At 40.8% G+C, this 19,752-nt stretch overlaps 1 protein-coding gene across 1 annotated transcript; it reads right to left on the bottom strand.

The window, feature by feature from the left end:
- Window positions 1-2,716: 2,716 nt before the first annotated feature.
- LOC119902905 (transcriptional repressor p66-alpha-like) lies at window positions 2,717-19,483 on the bottom strand (the record flags this gene model as incomplete). Its single annotated transcript, XM_038719295.1, is given in 7 exon segments — window positions 2,717-2,754; window positions 3,070-3,189; window positions 3,293-3,370; window positions 3,480-3,608; window positions 7,636-7,768; window positions 9,437-9,957; window positions 19,324-19,483. Coding segments are annotated over 6 exon segments (1,016 nt in total), but the record flags the coding sequence as incomplete, so codon positions are not given.
- Window positions 19,484-19,752: the final 269 nt, after the last annotated feature.

Here is a 19,752-nt window from a genome sequence, read left to right as displayed (position 1 = left end):
GGATCTAAAGGTAGGTGCTGGTGTGTATGGGACTAAAAGTTCAGAAATATAACAAGGCGAGAGGCCATGAAGAGCTTTAAAAGTGATCAATAGAATTTTAAAGTCAATTCTAAAACATACTGGGAGCCAGTGTAATGAAATTAAAATAGGAGTAATGTGGTCATATTTCTTTGTTCTGGTTAAAAGCCTGGCAGCTGAGTTCTGGACAGTCTGGAGTCGATCAGTAGATTTTTGGGTTAAACAAGTGAAAAGGCTGTTGCAATAATCCAGGCGTGATGAGATGAAGGCGTGTAAAATGGTCTCGGTGTCCTTAAAAGTTAACATAGATCGAATTTTTGCTATATTTCTAAGTTGATAAAAACATGATTGAACAAGCTTTGTGGTGTGCTGCTCAAAATTTTAATTACTATCAAACCAGACACAAGGTTCTTTGCAACAGGCTTAATGTGATTTACTAGGGAACCAGCAGATGGCAGTATTTGTTTTGCCATCTGCTGGGACCCAATGACCAGGATTTCTGTTTTGTCTGAGTTCAGCTGGAGGAAATTATTTGACATCCATTTTTTATCTTCACAAAGGCAGTTGTTAAGTGAACTCAGCATTCCAGGGTTTGTGGATCTGACGGGCAAGTATATTTGTGTGTCATCAGCATAAATATGAAAAGAAATACCATGTTTATGGATAATATGTCCAAGGGGAAGCAGATACAAGGAAAACAAAATGGGTCTTAAGACCGACCCCTGAGGCACACCATATTTAACTGGACAGAATGAAGAGACATAATTGTTTACAGACACGCAAAACTTCCTATTTGACAGGTAGGATGAAAACCATTCTAGGGCAGTACCAGAGATCCCCACCCAGTGCCTCAGTCTGTCTAACATGATGTTGTGATCAATGGTGTCAAAAGCAGTGCTAAGGTCCAGGAGTACCAGGACTGAGCACATGCCTTCATCAGCAGACATTAAAAGGTCATTGGTGACTTTAAGCAGGGCAGTCTCAGTGCTGTGGTACTTCCTGAAACCAGATTGAAACTTTTCAAATATTTTGTTATTTTCCAGCACAGTGAGCAGCTGTTTGGACACAATTCTTTCTAGAATCTTTGCAATAAAAGGCAGTTTTGAAATTGGTCTAAGATTTTGTGGGAGGGAGGGATCTAAACCAGGTTTCTTTAAAAGCGGGTTCACGGAAGCCGTTTTAAAATAATCAGGGACACAACCAGTAGATAGGAGCTGTTGAAAACAGAGATCAAATGTGGCCCAACAGAATCTATTACTTTCAGTAAAAACTTTGTAGGTATTACATCAAGTGGGTTGGAAGGACACTCTCATTTGTGATACTGTTTTAAAACTGGTTAAAACTCTCTTGTTGCTGGTGAAGGACCTCTGAGTAAGAGGCCGCGGGGGTAATAGAGGCTCTGATTGACACCACCTTATTGGTAAAATAAGATAAAAACAATTCACAGTCATCATTACTTCCAGCTGAGGCACAAGGAGGGGTTGTAGTTAATTAATAAATCCTTCAGACTGAGGTAATGGACTTGGAGACTGGATTTTTTCCATCTGCGCTCTGCTTTCCTGCATTCCCTTTTTCATTTATCCAGGGTTGCTTACTAGCTTTAGACGTAGGCCTAACCTTTAGAGGAGCAGTAATATTTAGTGACAACAAGCAGATATGATTGAAGTGATCGACCAGATTGTTGGTGTTGGAATCAGACAGGTGTTGGCTTTGGCTCTGAAAGAATGCGCAAACTTTGAAACACTTCAACAAATCATTAAAGATGCGAGAACACACGGAGCTTGGTGAGGCGGCATGAGTGGCGAATCGCAGCTAAAAAAAATATATCTGTGGTCTTTTTTAATTCTTCTAAATTAACTTTTAAATTCTTCCCTCTCATGGAGAAAAGAAAGGTCAGGTTACAAACACAGCCGCAGCTGTTGTGTGATGCATAATTGTAGCAAACTGGCTACATATCATAATAATATAATAAGACAAACATGCTGCAACTATTACTTATTCAGCAGTAAGAATCACACTGCACTTTTCACAGTGAGGTATGAGTACTTTTACCTCAGTAAAGGATCCAAATACTTCCTCCAACACTGTTGTAGATAATAAATAAATAAATAAAGTTTTCTGTCATCCATCTCTTCGGGAGTTTGGTGGAAACTGAAGTGGCGTATTCTGCTAAATCAACCAAGTGGGGTTATCTACGCTTCACGTATCACCAGGTGACCTTGCTGTGTCTTGGGTCATCACCTGCAGGGTTTTCCATTGGTTGGTTGACAGGCAAATCATTTTAAACTGAGAATTTAACTTTATATTAACTTTTATATTTCATATTTTGTGCTCACTGCACACCTTTGTTACACCTCAAACTTGTAGAATTCATCAAAGTCAAATATGGTACATTTGAATAGTAAGTGGATATCATTGATTGGAGTACTTGTGAAAATAATTGACTACATGTTTCTATAATTGCACAAATAGAATTTGGAATGACATATGTGATATTGTGAAAATTGCACCACAATCACACTTTTATTTACTTGACAGTACCTGTAAGATACTGACCAGCATGTTAGCGCTACTGCCTACTCTGATGAGGCCTGGCTGGGCCATGCCTCTCTGGCCAGCAGGGGCTGAGGTCCTGGGGCCCAACAGCAGAGGAGGGGGTCCTGAGCCTGAGCCTGAACCTCCAGAGGCAGCCATCTGCTGCTGCTGCTGCTGCTGCTGGCGGAGAGCCTGGATCTGCTGTGGAGATACAGAGATGGGCTAACCAGGACAATGGAGGGATTACACGGAGGGACATCACAGACAAAGGTAGTGGAGGACAAGGGAGGGACATCAAAAGTACCAAGGCAAAGGGCACACACAAAGAGAAAGGCACAAAGAGAGATCATAAGTCCTAAGTTTAAGTGTTATTATTTCCCTGCAGTTTGTCTCAGGAGAGTGAAAAACATCAGTGAGAATGAACAACCCAGGCTATCTTTGTCCTGGCAAAGGCAATATTTAAAAGTATACAATTTAAATATCTTAATAATTTTGTTAACACTCCCCATGACTCACCTGTGCCCCTCTGACTAGAGGCGGCATTATGATTTGGGAGCCATGTTTGGACGACACCTGCTGCCCTCCTCTCACCAGTGGCGGAGGGATGACTGTGCCTGAACTCCTGCCTGTCACAATCTGGCCAGAGAAAAAACATCATCAGAAACTGTATGAACTACAATATGAAGGCGCTGTCAAACAGATGTATGGCTGACTGCATGTGTGATAGTAGAGCATTCACCTGCTGAGAGCCTTTATTGCTTGCAATTGTTCCTCGAATTAGAGGAGGAGGAGCAGAGGAGCTGGACAGACCTGAGGGCTGAAAAAGAAATGGAAAAAAATATTAAACAACAAACAGAACGCTTGAAGTGGAAGCCTGTTTTGTCGGAATGTGTGACCCTGTGCTGATGTGGGTAATAACCATTTACCTTCTGGAGAGTGTCCCTCTGTATCTGGCTTTGCCGAAGTTTCTTCAACAGCACCAGCTTGGCCTCTTCCAGTCTCAGCTCCTCCTTCAGCTGCTTAATGATGCGCTCCCTCTCAGCTGGGCTGCTCTTCTATACTCGAGAGATCATAACATCACTTACACCACTCGCAATAGAAAACACACAAAAACCCTTTCCAGGAACTGGAACATTCGATGTTGTGTGTCCACTAAGAGGGGGATATTGAACCCTAATCTGCTCACTCATTTTCAGTTAATCTGAAATGCCTACAACAGTCTAACGTAATAGGTAACTTCAGTATTTTTTAGGGCTGCAGCTAACGATGATTTTAGTACTCGAAGCTTCTATAGATTATTTCGTCAATGCGTCGTTTAAGAAGTAATGTTGCTTGGCGCCCGCCACCCCGGTAACGGATCAGCTGTGTACGTTGGCATAACACCGGGTGCTTTCTGATCAGGTGCCGTCGCGGTAACGTTAGGCGGCGTAAGTTTCGTTTTACGGTGGACGGACTGTAACATTACAGAGTTGTTTTCTTTTAGCTTGAAATAATACCATACTTTGAACACTTTCTTCTTCGTCCCTCACTATTTTCTTTCTCTCCCTCCACTTTGCAAACAGCGCCATCATAATCATGTCGTGTTAACACAGGTAAGCGTGATGTGCGACAGTAATAAATGTCAGTGTGAAACAGTGTGCTATATAGTTTAGATTAAACTAAGCCTTGATGCAAAGAATTTGCGTCGATTCATTTTAGTAATCAAATTAATTGATTTAATCGATGAATCGTTTCAGCCCTAGTATTTTTCAACCTGGACCTTATTTTCTCATGTTTTTGTGTCTATGTGACTAATAGGGACAACATTTTTTGAAAATAGTCCAGTATTGAGCGAACACGCTACAGCATCAGCAAAACAAAGCTGCAACGTAATCCTTGTGGGCAATTGCTTCCTGTCATAATACGTCCAATAAAGTGCCTGCTTTTGCAACTGACAGGCTTAGATTGTTATTATAAACATACATGATACTAGCAGGTGGTATAGGTGCATCACAAGCTGGACCTTTAGATCAGTTTCACTTTAAGGACACTTTTAAAAACAGTTTCTGCTGAAAAGCGCTCCTAATTTCATTGTATATTTTGTACAATGACAATAAAGGTTTTCTGTCTGTTTAAATGTCTGACAATATTGTGGAAAGGATCCCTACAGAGATAGACCTCTTTTAAAGAGTAAGATCCTTTTGGTTTAGCCAGAAACCGCTGTATCACTCTTGTTAAGCCACCATTGATTAAAACTGTAATTTTACCTCACAGAACACATGAGTTCCCTTGGTCGGTTAGCTTGTTTGTGTTATTGTGTGACTTTGTTGTTGTTGTTGTTGTTGTTGTTTGTTTGTATTTTTGTGCAACTTTGGTGTTTTCACTGATACCAAAGTCACACATCCAAGGAAGGTTAAAATCAAGGACAACTGGACTTGGTGGAAGATACTTGAAGACATTTTGTTTCTCATCCGAGAGACTTCTTTAGTTCTGAAGTCTCTTGGATGAGACAAAGTCCAGTTGCCCTTGATTTTAACCTTCTTTGGATAACTATGACCTGTGCCCCGTTTCAGAAAGCAGGATTAGTGAAAATTCAGAATATGTTGAGCCTGAGATGAGGGAACATCTGGGTTTTCTGTTTCAGAGAGCGAGATCAGATAATCCCTAGATCAGTAACTCCGGAAACTGATGCTGTGAACAGGATAAGTTGGAAAACCGTCAGTTTCTCTCTAACTCCTCTCCCCTGCGGAGCCTGAGGCGGCTGTCTGACACACAGTTTCATTTCCTCATTCATACTGTCGATATAAAAGCACATATCTGAACGCATTTACATTTTTAAAAACTTTAAAATCCTGGTTAGATAAGCTATTAGTTGAACATGATCTTGAACATGACCGCTTTATGATCAATCTGTCGTCAACATAAGGACAGATCTCCACACACGACTCTGTGGACAGTTGCACTGAAAACACTTACTGTGGGCTACTGCAGTAATCACTATTTAATATGTAACCAATAAAACTGATCAATAAACATGTTCATTAATTACTGCAGTAGGCCTAATCTTTCATATTAGTCGCACTGATTGGAACATTCCTATCGTAGGGTAAAGTGGGGTAAGACGCCCACCCTAAGCTCGATGTCTATTTGCTGACACATAAAATAATATTTTACAGTTTTTTTATATCTTGGAGATGGCCATGCTTAGGGTAACATAATATAAAGTTAAATAAATACCTACAGTTGAGAAATTAATTTGAATTTAATCAAATGTAAATTTTAGGAGAAAGGCATTTTTCCCAGCTAATGGGGTAAGATGCCCCCGCTAAGATTAATGTCTATTTTCTGACACATTAAAGAACATTTTATTGATTTTGTTTTGTACCTTTAAGAAGGCTATGCTTTGGGTAACATATTATAAAATAAAATAAATAGCTACAGTTGACAAATTAATTTGTATTTAATCAAATGTATTTTTTAGGGAAAAGGCATTTTCCACATGGGGTAAGATGCCAAACGATCAACCCTAACCGGGCACGGCACCCGGGGGGGCGTCTTATCCCACTGGAGGGGGGGCATCTTACCCCAAACATACTAATCTAGCATTTTACTACTTTAACCAAAAAATCTTTCACTCTAAACAATTACATAACTTATCTTAAGGCTCCCCTTAATGTAAATATATATATATATATATATATATATATATATATATATATATATATATATATATATATATATATATATATATAAATTTGATCAAATTAGGTCAGAATGGCGTTGATCAAATAATTAAAAAAATTGTGTTGAAACAAGAGGAAATTTTTAGTTCAGTGAGACTAGGGGCAACCAGAAGAAATGTTGAGAAAAACAAACTGTGGCATTTTATGTTTTTTGTTAGAATTACCATGGGGAGGCGTCTTACCCCACTTAGTTGTCAACTGGAGATGGGCTAATGTGACTATTACTGAGTGAGGATGACTGTGGTGCAGCTGAAACAAATAGGCCTAAATAAGGTTTAAAAGTGAGTTTTAGGCCTACCTGCTGATAGTCTGAATTTGTTTTGATAACATTAATAAAATACAAAATGAGAAAGATTTCATTAATGTAAAATAGACATCTAAAACTTTAAACCTATAGACACATTTTCTACTGCATAAAAATAATTAATAGGCTAACCTGCTGGTTGTGACTGTGACTTTACAATCACAGGTTCACGAGTAAACCGTGTCTTATATTTGATCTATAGCCTACCTATATTCATAATCATGTAGGCAATTGCCACCGGCATTTTGTCCCGTTACAGCTTAATAAATATAGCCTTCCTATTTAATTTAATTCGAATGTAATGGGCTGTAGCACTTTATCATTCATTAAAGAAATTTCAGTCTGGTAAATGGTGAATTAGCAACACTATATAAAATGTAATATTGTTAACGTATCAATCCTTCTTCCAATCTTGTGTTTTAGAGCCTTTCATGGTCCGCGAGGCTCTGCCTTAATTTACCCCTTGCCATGGTGAATCGTAGTAACGGAGCTCCATTGATGATGGCTTTTTTTCATCCCCACGCACGCACTTCCATCAGGCTCAACATACTCAGTGTTGATTGAACTTATTCTGATCAGCTGTTCTGGAACCGAAAATTCAGAGTTTGCCACCTCAGGCTCAATCAACTCAAAGCTCAGGGATAAGCTCAGAGTTTGTTATGCCTGCTTTCTAAAACAGGGCCCTGGATGACTGAGAACCTTCACAGACAAAGTCACACAATAATACAAACTAACCTATCGAGGTAGCGGTAGACCAGAGAGGTAAAATGACTATTTTTGTAAAGGGAGTCTGGTGGCTTTGACGGGAGCGATATAGCGACTGTTTCTGGTTTAACAAAAAGGATCTTACTCTATATTCTCTTACTATCTTTAAAAAGGTCTTTGTAGGGATCATTTCCATAATGTTTTCAGACATTAAACCAACTTGCCCTGTCCACATTTTAAAAATCTCTAAAAGCTAATACACAAGGCCTAGGTTATGATGTAAACCTGTCTCAGGATCCGTTTCAGTAGCAGCAGGAAATGGACTTCTAGCTTTGTGTAGGTGTGTCTCACCATGAGCAGGTCTGTGTCCAGCTCCTTAAAGTGGCTGAAGCCATTCATCGGTGGACTGGGGGAGTCGTTATCTGACAATATGATGACGTCGTCATCTTCAGGGGACGGAGGGCGCTTCTCCCTTTTTATAATACTGGACATAAGTGGGACAATAACATTTCAGTATTCTGGCTATGAATTAAACCAAGCACTAATAAAACAAATGGTTAAAAAGTTTTTTAATCCGTTTCATAATCCACTTTTATTTACTCATAAGTAGATTTAAGCTTGTCAAATCATCTGGTTCCACACTATCTGAGAGTATCATAAATATTCGGTATCAGCTTGTTCCAGCTTGTTACTGAAGCTTTATGATGTGAAATATCCAAACCAGGACTTCATGTTTGACATATTTGCTAATTTGAACACACTGGGATCACCACTAGAATTTAAAATAATGTTATTTGAGTTTAAACAATGTTTAGCTGCAAAGTATGAGTTTGTTTGACTCATCCAGTAGGGTTGAGGTTAAGAATATTCTTATGGCTGTTGAGTATTCCTCCACTGGCTAAAATATTTGCCGCCATTTGTAATGTCTGTATTCATGGAGCTCTGCTCCTAAATCAGAATTATAATTTATGACTGTGGGTTGATCAGCCTCACTATAATCAAACAAGTCCAGGCATCTCTCCACACAGCTTCTCTTCATGTTGATGATATTCCAACAACAGAACAGTCCTAAATGTCAAAGAGGGACAATGTGGGTCTTAAAGCTCCAGCAAAGGTTAAAGTCACAATGCAATGGCTGTTTGAGAGCACGTATTTCCTGTTGAAACAGGATATTATGGCAGGGCATACTAGGCGTCTGAAGCACGGCCTGTATTGGGCTACAAACGTCATTAAAAGCATGCCAAGGGAATTAAAGCATGTCTTGGATCAACCCTCACTTCTGTCTAGAAAAATCACATGATTATGCACACATATAACTTTTTCTGCAAAGTGACTGGTTCAACTGCGGGCTATACATGAGAGTGGAGACCTAAATTCTTTGACTAGTAGCACTTAAAAAACTGAAGAACATGAGTAACGCTCCTCTAGAAAACTAGGATGGGCTTGTGATTACACAGATTATGTTTTACTATGGAGCATATGAAGTCGATAAAGTCAAGGCAGGACAACGTGAAGCTTGTCTCTCCAAGCCATCCTCCTTGTGTGTGTGTGTGTGTGTGTGTGTGTGTGTGTGTGTGTATGTGTGTATATTAGTCTCTCCTCAGGGCTTAGCGCCATCATCACTTCCTGTGGATTAATCACTACTCTTCCAAAGAAGTCACATGATATCAAAGTCATCATCACGTGACACACTCACTTTTCCTCCCACCCTTCCCCCCCTCCCCTCACCGTTCTTCCACTGTGGAAACCATGGCAACAACCGGCTGGAACTGGTTTGTGACACACGGCTTCATTTTGTGCGAGGGGAGTTTTTAGGGTTCAGGTGGTGAGTGGGGGGAAAATGGAGGTAGACTAAAAGTTCACCTCTGTGAGGACAACATTCCCCCACTGTCATCTCTCTTACACAGTAAGTTAAAAGAACAACAGGATCATAAAAGTAACTTTAAACATTTGGAGTCCTTTTTTTAGATTCAAATAGTATCCTTTATCCTTTTTTACACTGATAAGTGTTTTTTTTCTAAACCTGCAATCTTTCAGAGAAACCAGGTAACTTTTCTGCACATTCACACAATTATATCTTTGGCGGGTACTCTGTGTGGTTTTTACAGTGGCAGAGAGTTTACTTTAAACTACAACTATAAATGTTTCTCACCCTCTGGAGGTACTCATGTCCACGGGCTGTTCTCCCGTTTGAACTTCAACTTTAATGGTGGCCTTCACCTCGCCTGCAGCCAGCAGACCACTGGACGGCTTAGGCTCCGTCAGTCGTACCCGGCTCCTTGTATCTATGGCTGGCTCTGTCTTCACCCTCCTGGCTCTGTCATTGCAGTCAGTTCGATTGTCTGAGCTGGGTTCAACCGTCTGTTGTCTGTGGTTCCGCTCCTGTTCATCCTGCACTGGCTGGGAGGCCAAAGGTAACACTAAAGATAATGCCAAGCGACTCTGCTCTTTCCCGTGCGCTGATCCGTCCCCTGTCCGGCTCTGACTGTCCTGTTCCAAGACAGGGTCAGGTGTGGGTTTAGTTTGTGTCTCTGTTGTGGATTCAGATGGGTCCAATTTAGGCTTTTTGCTTTCATTGTCAGCATCAGTGGGTTCTCTAGACTGGGGAGCAGCATCCCTTTCCAACGCCCTCTTCTGGCTGCGTGTCTGGCGGACAGCCTCCTCAGACATCCCCTGCAGATGAAGTAAGAAATAACTGTTGTTATATACAGAATCAAAGTTACAGGTTAAGTCCCACAAGATACAGACTTTCATTATTAAAGCCTTCTACACAGAGTCTTGTCACATTTCATCACAACATCCAAGCATCTAACTCAGACAAGAGTTAAATAAATACAAATAAACAATTTTGGTGATGAGCTTTTATAAGTTATCTGCTAGAACGAGCAAAAAGAAATCACAGCTAGAAGGTTTTCATACCGCTTATCTGTCTTTACATTCTGAGTAATGTTGAAATGTTTTAAATTAAATAAAGAGAAAGCTGTGTGTGTCACATTGAACATTACGTCGCGGCAGTTGTGTGTGGCGTTGCTATGACGACCAGCTACACTGACGGGTACTATCTCTGGGTACTATCTGCAATGGAAAACGGAGCACGGCCAAACCGAGTCGAGGCGAGGCGAAGCAAGTTGAGCTGGTACTGGTAATGGACATCAATAGATACAAACTGGTGAGGACAGGGTACAAGATACATTTATTTGTCATATTACAACAGGGTTGTAAAATAAGATGCACTTCCTTTCCTTTTATACTACAAAGCAAACATTATATACAAAATGAAATCAGATAAAAAATAAACTATTTTGTAACTATTTTGTAACTTGGGGGAAGAAGCCGCTCTGTAGTCTGGTGGCAAGACAGCAGATACTTCTGTATCTTTTGCCAGACAGCAGCAGCAACCTCCTAGGAGCACCTTTAATGTGTCAAAACCCAATGATTACATTATCATTTTCTATTTTAAGTCCTGAAAGTAGTTAAAATCTGAAGAGTCAGATGAAAGTAGCTGAAATGTCAGTCATCTATAACCAAGTGTGGAGTACTGGGGTAGGATTATTAGGTATTATTAAATGGTTTGTTCCCATATTGTTTAGAGCTAGATAGGTAAATTGTGAGCAACATGGTCAACACATCACCAGAGGTCTATTCATTTAGCCCTCAGCAACTGAGGAACCTTGTTCTAACTGGGACAACCTTTTTTGAAGTTGGTCTAGTGCTAAGCAAGCGCTCTGCAGTCAACAGCAGTGAAACAGGGCTGCAAGGCAAGGCAAGTTTATTTGTATAGCACATTTCAACAATAAGGTAATTCAAAGTGCTTTACATAAAACATACAAGCAACAGGGAAATATAAAAAAGTTTAAAAGCAACATAAAATATAATAAAAGTTACAGTGTTACAATCGGGGTTAAAAGAGTTAAATGGAAAATAAAAACAGGTTGAGGGGTTGAGCAAATAATTGAGTTACAATTATTCTGAAAAAAGAATAAACAGAGAAGTACACTTAATCCACTTTCTCTAGCTAGTCTGTACTTGGATCCACAGCAATCTTTGGGTCCACTGAAACTCCAAAAACCCTCAGACACAACAGAGAAACCAGGACATGTCTGTCAGCAGGCCACTTTGATCCAGTTATACTCTAGACCCACCTGCGCGTTTACAGGTGGACAGAGGTTCCTGCAAATCACTCGGGCGCGAGATTTAAGACCACTTCCTTCAATCTCACTCCCATAATCCCCCAACTCAATTACCTACTCATTTCTCACTGTGTAAATATTAATTAAAAGCAACGTAATCCTTGTGCCCCCATCACAAAACTGCTTGTTTTTGCCAGTGACAGACTCAGATTGTGAATTGTCAGAAGTGTCTGACAACATTACCGACAGGATCCCTACAGAAAGACACCTTTTTTTGAAGAGTAAGATCCTTTTTTTATTTAACCAGAAACAGTCGCTATATTACTCTTGTCAAAGCCACCAGATTCCATTGACAAAAACAATAATTTTATATTGAGGAACACGAAAGTTGCTGGTCTTACACTGCCATGTTCAGTAAGTTTGAGTTATTGTGTGACTTTGATTTTTTAAAGGGTTAAAAACACGAAAGTCACACAATAACACAAACAAAATATCTGATGGAGGCAAGGGAGTCTGGTGGCTTTGACAAGGGCGATTTTGCGACTGTTTCTTGTTAAACAAGGAGGATCTTACTCTTTAAAAAAGTAAAGTCTTTCTCTGTGTGGGTCTTTCTCTGTGTGGGATCCTTTCCATAATGTTGTCAGACACTTACACACAATCCGTGCCTGTGAGTTGCAAAAACAAGCACTTCAGCGGACCTACCATGACAGTGTGCAATAACCCACGAGGATTATGTTGAAGCGTTGTTTCGCTACTGCCGACTTCTGCGTGCTCGCTCAATACCAATTTTATAAAATGTTGTCCCAATTAGTCACTTAGACACAAAAACATGGGAAAATAGGATCCAGGTTGAAAAATACCAAAGTTATCCATTAAAAAGTCAAAGCTCTGAGTGGATGTCACATTTTATTCTTGTGATGTGGACATAATCTGTCAAACATACAGTAAAGAGCTATTAACCAGTTATAAATTATCCGTTTTGCTGAAAGTGTGGTTGTGATTGTGCATCATCAGAACTCAAGTAGACAAAACTGACCTGAATCGGCTGTAGGGGGCACAAGGTGATTAAAAGTGCTCCCAGACAAAACATGTTGTATTAGTAATGTCACATAACCAAGATGTTGACTAAAGTATAATTCCACAACATCCAATTATCCCAATTTCAGTCTAAACCAAAAACCAAAATAAGGGAAACTGAAAAAAATGATGTTCCTCAAAAAAATGAGGATCACTTGACTGCTACAACAAGGTCTTTGATAACAAAAAATGCTGCAGTGACACATCAAACAGCTGGGAGAACATGACAACATCGTAATCAAATAAGAGTTATAAGGGACTTAGGGAATATCCAGAATTAAATGGAGCATGCTATCTGTTGAAATATTCATAATGACCCTTGAATGAAAGTATTTTAGTCATTTGTGTGTAAGTGGAATTATTTTTTTATTCATTTCAAATACTCTAGTTTGTGTATAACCTTTTCTATCCTTGAGTCAGGAACTGAGGAGGAGCCCCAGATCCATTACCGTCTGATATCCCTTGTATAACAAATTCAATCCCACCAGATGTTGACATGCCAGCAAGACTGGAGATGGAGAGATATAGCAGCTCGTTCTGTTAGACAGCTGAGCAGCCACAGAGTGCACACTGACAGATGTGCACCAGTACATGGTACATACAGACACACATTACCCCTCCAGAGGCTGCTCTGAATCCAGAAATGAGAGAGGAGACACAGGGAGATGGTACACCACATTGGTCCATACATGTTTACCTTCAGGATTTTGATAATGGCTTATCATTGCTCTGTGTTCACCTCTGATGCAATCTCCATATCAGTGTAATCAGGTATGTATAACAGACATCATACCTTTATTATCTAAATGTGTACTAAAAGAGTCAGTCTTACTATTGATAAATCAGTGGCATCAAATTCCTCGTACACTTCTGTCAACTGATTGGTGGAAAGTACACAACCACATTCTTTTCACACAGCATCTCTTATGACACACATGATAGGGCATGGTTCTTATGCCTGTACAATTATTATACTATAGACTAGACTTTTAGACTGGACTGTCTGAAAGTATGCGCTGTTATCACATCTCATCCCTTTCTCTGACGCCTGGCTCTTCACCCTGCCTTCGTGCGTTATGGTGGAACAGGTATACACACCTTTGCCTTCCGACGTGATCATACAACATGTGGTGTGAACAAGTTATTTTCTTCTTTTTTTTATTTTCACAAAAGAAAGTGACTGAACATTATCAGGTTTTTGGAGTATTTTTTTTCTGTGTTATGAATTTAAAGATCTTATCCTTTCAGAAACATGTATAAACCCGTGACCCTAGCTGTGGACAGAAAGCGCAATATTCCATGTAAACTTCATGTCCAGAATAAGATCAAAACCAGGATACTATTGTGCATGTACACGCACACCAATTTAACTGACTTTGGTCACTATCAAATGTGTAAACGGTAAACCACAGGAGACGATCTGTGCTCAAAGTTCACACGATCCAAAACAGAAAGCACAGGTGACACTCAAGAGATACACTCAGACTGTCGCTATTTACTGGACAACCACTAAGTAGAAAAGCGGTTGGGTCCCGAATCATATTCATGCATGTATGTTACAGAATCGAGATTGGGGGGGGGGGGGACTACAATTAACCCTTATAACCTACTACTTCTCATAGACACACACTACTACCCCCTCCCCTTCCTTTTCTCATAATGGTTATGGCAGCGAGCATAAAGCATACTCAGTGTATACATGATGTACCTATACAATATACAGTACATACACAGTCACATTGCATGCAGAGCAATCATCTGATAACACAGAGCTGACATAAGTTTGTTTAAATAATCTGACATAACTGAGACACACATGACATGACCCTTCCCAGGATTCAGTGGGACACACAAAGCACTTTTCCTGAGAACCGGTTTAAACCGGTTGGCTAGTGTGTGTGTGTGTGTTTGTGTGTGTGTGTATGACTGAGGGAGAAGCTGAATCTAGTTTTAACCCTTCAGGTGCTGGAGCAGACGCCAGGCTTCCAGAGTGACGGCCATTATACAGTGTGAGTGTACACGTGCGTACGTGCTGGGTGTATTGCTGTGAAATGATGATGGGGGAAGATGTTAGACACGGGGAACGCCCCCCCCCCCCCACCACCTCCCTCAATCCTTACACGGACACTGACCCTATCTTTGTAACGGGGAACTGAATGGCTGACAGGTTTCATATTTCATCTCCATGGCAGTTTACACACATTTCCATCAAGCCCCTCACACACACACCAAACCCCCACCCAAGAACCTGACATCATATGCAACCAAAGACTCTGACAGCAACTGAAACAGAAAGAAAAACTGTACACAAATGACAAACCAATGCATGTACACAAAGTTAACATGCAAGTAAACTAACGCACATATCGGGATAAAGAGCTACACAGTCCATTTTAATATTATACTACTTTTATGAGTCTGTATTTGTGTGGGTATAGAAGTTTCATGGCACGATTATCAGAATTATCTCGCTACACAATTTTATCCTGATAAATATTCAAATAAGATGGAAATCCTCTAACAGCATTTAACAACACTGTAAAGACTTCATTGTACTGTGGTGGTCATGGTGATGTGTCCTTAAGTTTGTGGGGCTGCTGGCTTTGGCTGTCACTCTTTTAATACATTTTTTATCAGACCAATAGTTTTCCCTCAGCGCTTCTTTCAAAAATATCAACATACTTTGGACCAAATCCTTTTTGACAGAGGAAAAAGTTCCATTGTCTTTGCTGACAAACACATTATTTGTCCACCGACAAACACATTATTTGTTGTGTATTTCCCAGCATGCTGTTGGGTCTTCCATTGTAGGAGTGGATGCTATTTATATCCCACAGGTCTAAATGGCTCACTAGTGGAAATATGTGCCATGATAAGAATTTTCTTTACCATTTGTAGTGTTCAAAAATGGATATTAATTGTCTCACGAAATTAAGTGGATGACAGACTCAACTGCATATTAGCCAATGAAGCTGCTAGCAAAGGAAGTGTAAGTGTCACATATATTTTGAGACACCACCCAGGCCTGGTCTTTAGTGTGTGAGCAGGGCTCCCTTTTGAAAATGGGTGTAATAAAAACTAAAGCCAAATTATACTGTAAATGTAGAACCAGATTAAAGTAGGCGTATACAAATATACAAAATGTAGTTACATTTTCTCTTTAATAAAAAACAAACAAATTAAGCTGAAATGTGGTAGCTTGGGGACATAAAAACGCTAACTTTATGTAGCCCAATGGTGAAGCTTCCGGTCTGAGACGTGAATCCAATGCGGAAGTCCCATAAACCTGTATTCTATTTAACGGCCATCAGGGGGCGACACTTCTGGTTGCAAAAAGAAGTCTGGTTCCGTTAAAAATAATGGTAAAATGACCCTACTTCTCAGCTGATTTATTACCTCAGTAAACACTTTCATAATGAGTTTATGGTCTCAGTCGCTAGTTTCAAGTCTTCTTCAATACAACATGATGTTCATTTAGTAAATTATGGTCCCATTTAGAGGAAAATAGACCTTAAGGCAGAGTATGCTTCAGGGCGGGATTATCTGTGATTGACAAGTTGTTACCATGGCAACTTGTCAATCAGGCTAGAGTGGCTCATATGTGTAAGTGTAAATTTAACCTGCAGCGTTGAAAAAGCGTATTGGGAGTTGGCTGTTCACTTTCTCTGGTGAGTACATTTAGTTTAAAGACTGCTGTTCGCTAGACAAAATTGTCAGCCCTGTTAAAATGACAGTTCAGGTGAATTACAGATGCACCTAGCTAAGCAAGCTAACTAGCGCCACGCACGGCCATATAGTCCAAATACAGTCACTTCTGGGCACTTCTTGGTTGCAAAAAATCAACACGGTGGCGCCCTATCGGCCAAACTCGAGGCTTCATAATGGCAGTCCACAAACGAACAGGTGACGTCACGATGACTACGTCCACTTCTTTTATACAGTCTATGATGTAGCCTTAATTTAATGACGAGCAAGAGAAAAAGAACAATAGGCTATATTAAAAAGGACTCTTTCTCTGGTGTACATGTAAGATTCAACAGTGGTCAAAACCTCACGTTTACTTTAGATAATTTACTACTTACTGCTTAGTTTTTGATGCTCAAAAAAAGGTTCTGAGCTAAGTCATTACGTTATATCTCATTATTTCTTTATTTGGTTTACAACTTGTACATGAAGACTGTACAGTTTGTGTTGGTAGACTTTTTCCAAGTTTTTTGCAAGTGTTACTTAATCAAGCACAATCCTCCCGTTACATTTGCACTGTAATTAAATCACAATGGTTCCTACCATATTATCAAATTGCACAGAGCAGGTACTTGACTCTTGGCGAGTGTGGCTTTCACCAACACAGAATACGCATACTTTAATCTGGTATCAGGTTGCTAACGCTATCAGGGCCCCGCTCACCAGAATTCACAGTTTATCTACGCCTGTCTTGTTTCATGCTGAGGGTCGTTTCTATCTGCCCCGAGGCAGTAATTTATCTAGTCACTCAAAGCACTGCTGCCTATATCCTATATATTTGATGAAGTCATGGAGGCTTGACCAAACAGCTACCCTCTGACCCTTGCAGTCACGTGCAGTAGCTTAAAATGTGGCCAGCAGACAACCCTGTCCAGAACAGTGGCAGATTATGCAACTCCTCTGGATCACTCTTGTGTCTGTGCTTTCTGGAAAACAACAAAACTTGGGAGCAACCTCTCACCCAGTATTGTAATTTTAATACTATGAATACAGTCACTCTGGGATGGACAGGACTACCAGGGCTTCGCAACTTCAGCACTGTCTGTCATAACAGGTGGCTCAGTAATGCCTGTGTCAAAGAAAGGCATTCTCCTCTCATCTGACCAGTGTTAGACAACCCCTTCACTAAAGGCATCCTGTATTCTGTTCACAGTGACAGTTCATAAACAATGCAACAGACTGTTAATGTGCAAGTAACCCTTTACAAGCCCTTTGTTCACATGAACAACTGAGAGTTCATTCCAGATTTCCACAAAGAGGCAATGAAGTCTCTTGACAGCAGATCACTTTACCACCATAACATCCCCATTCTGCATGGCACCCATAAGCACAGTACACAGCTTCACAGATGTAAACACCTTCCTACCCTTCTTTAACAGTGAACCTAAGATTTTGGACTGTTCTTGCCAGACAAAACAAGACATTCGAAGACGTCAACTTGGACTCTGGTAAACTGGGATGTTCTATCATTTTATAAACCAAACAATTAATCAAGAAAATAATCAGCAGTTTAAGCATAATGAAAATAATCATTAGCTGCAGCCCTAACAAAAACAATAATGTCTGAAATCATGCATATTAGGCAAGAACTCATTTTAAAAAATGAGTATTAGTATTTTAGTATTACAAATTAGTATAATTATTTTTACTGTGAAAGCAGCCGATTTAAATATCTAATAACAGTACAGACATTGTGTAATAACACCTAACTCTCAATCGAAACCAGTATTTCATCAAACGCGCAATTGAGCTTTAAAGTGTTAAAACGATCCCAAATAAAGTTAACAGCAGAAGCCAGTGCCTTCATAACACGACGTGCAATGCTGTGTGCGGTTCTGTCAACACCCAGTAAGCAACATCAGCTTCTGTCATATTTAATCATTAAATATTAAAAATCCATCTGAGTGCGTCCAGATAAACAGACAATACAAAAATGTGTAGAAACTGGTGTGATGGCAGAAATCCTGAGCAAAGCTTTGTCCCGAAGCGCAGCAAACTCGTTTGGTTGTGTTGGCTGGAAGTGTGTGTGTGTGTGTGTGTGTGCGTGTCTGGGTGAGAGGAAGAGACAGAGAGGCAGTGTGTGCGGTGTGTGTCAGAGAGTGTGTGTGTGTGTGTTCAGCTTTAAGAGGAGGAAGACTACGGTTGTCACAGAGAGAAGTAGGAAGATTAGCTACCAGATAGCAGAACCAACACTGGTGCCAAGGGGGCTTAAAGCGGGCAGCAGCGTCCACCATTAACGTTACACCACCCAGTACACCATCCACACCAAACTCAGCCCTTTAAAAAACTAAACCCAGCCCACACTACATGTGCAACCAGCCGGCTTTTTTATTATTGACACCGCCACAGAGGAGCTGAGCGTGTTATTAGTTAGCGAGCTAACATTAGCTATAACGCACAAACAACAGCACGAAGCCGTTAATGTTAATGAGCCGTTAACGTCTGACCACCAACGGCCGCCACCGACTTCAAGTCCAAGTAGTGAAAGTCCTCCAGCCGGGCAGCTGCTCTTCAGCGTGACCCACACAACCAGAACCGAGCCCGAATCGTTGACCTGACTGCACCCCGATGCGGGACAACCATCAGCTAAAAAAAAAGAGGGGCACAAACTTTCATTCTACTGCCCTAAAAGTGAGGCAATACGAGGCTCACCGGGAGTCTATACCTGGGTGTCCCCTCCGGAGGAAAAACCGTTTCGGAACTCACAAATTTCACCGACCGGCCCACGGACCGAGCTTGCCGCCGAAGAGCCGCTGGCGATGTAACGTAACGTTATAATCCTTACCTCATTTAACGACTTCTACTGCACAAAATCAAGTCCAGGGATCACAGTTAGAAGCTGGCACGCTTAAGAAAACGTAAAATAAAATAATATTTTGGCTGAGCGAGTAACCCCCCGCCACCCCCCTTCTCCCACCCAGTGCTCAACCTTTGCCTCTGCGGAGAAGTGTTACTTTTCAACAGCCCATCAGCTTCTTTATCGTCACAGATAGGTGGAGGAAAGCCTGGCTCCTCTCGACGACTCCGAATAAAAGGCTCCCCTCGATCCACTTACAAAAAAACTTCGGCTTCACCTCAGTCAACTTACTCGCTCGCTTTGTTGCCCGTTCTTCGCCGACGGTCGACCAAGGAATGTTTAATCTGCAGTTAACCTCGATAAATCGTTGCTTTTTAGAAATCCAGGGGATATCCTCTTTTTTTCGGCCCTCCCCACTGCCGCGTCTGTTGCCAAATAATGCGCCTCAACACACATGGAGCCGCTGCGTCCTCTTAGTGGGCATGCGCACCTCGGCATACCAGGGCGACCGGATCACATCATGTAAGCCACTGACCACCAAGGGCCAAAGCAGGACGACCATGACAGGGGCCCCGGGCTCCTCGGGTTGACCTATGACTGTATCAGCAAGTACAGACTTCCATCTCCAACACACACTCACTCAATTACATACACACAAACACACACACACACACACACACACACACACACACACACACACACAATGTTACAATAAGGACC

This window comes from Micropterus salmoides, unplaced genomic scaffold (assembly GCF_014851395.1).
Source record: "Micropterus salmoides isolate LMB-PRFRI ecotype aquatic unplaced genomic scaffold, ASM1485139v1 Ms_hic_scaffold_14, whole genome shotgun sequence".
Taxonomy (NCBI): Eukaryota; Metazoa; Chordata; class Actinopteri; order Centrarchiformes; family Centrarchidae; genus Micropterus; species Micropterus salmoides.
This window is presented reverse-complemented; position numbering and strand designations above follow the sequence as displayed.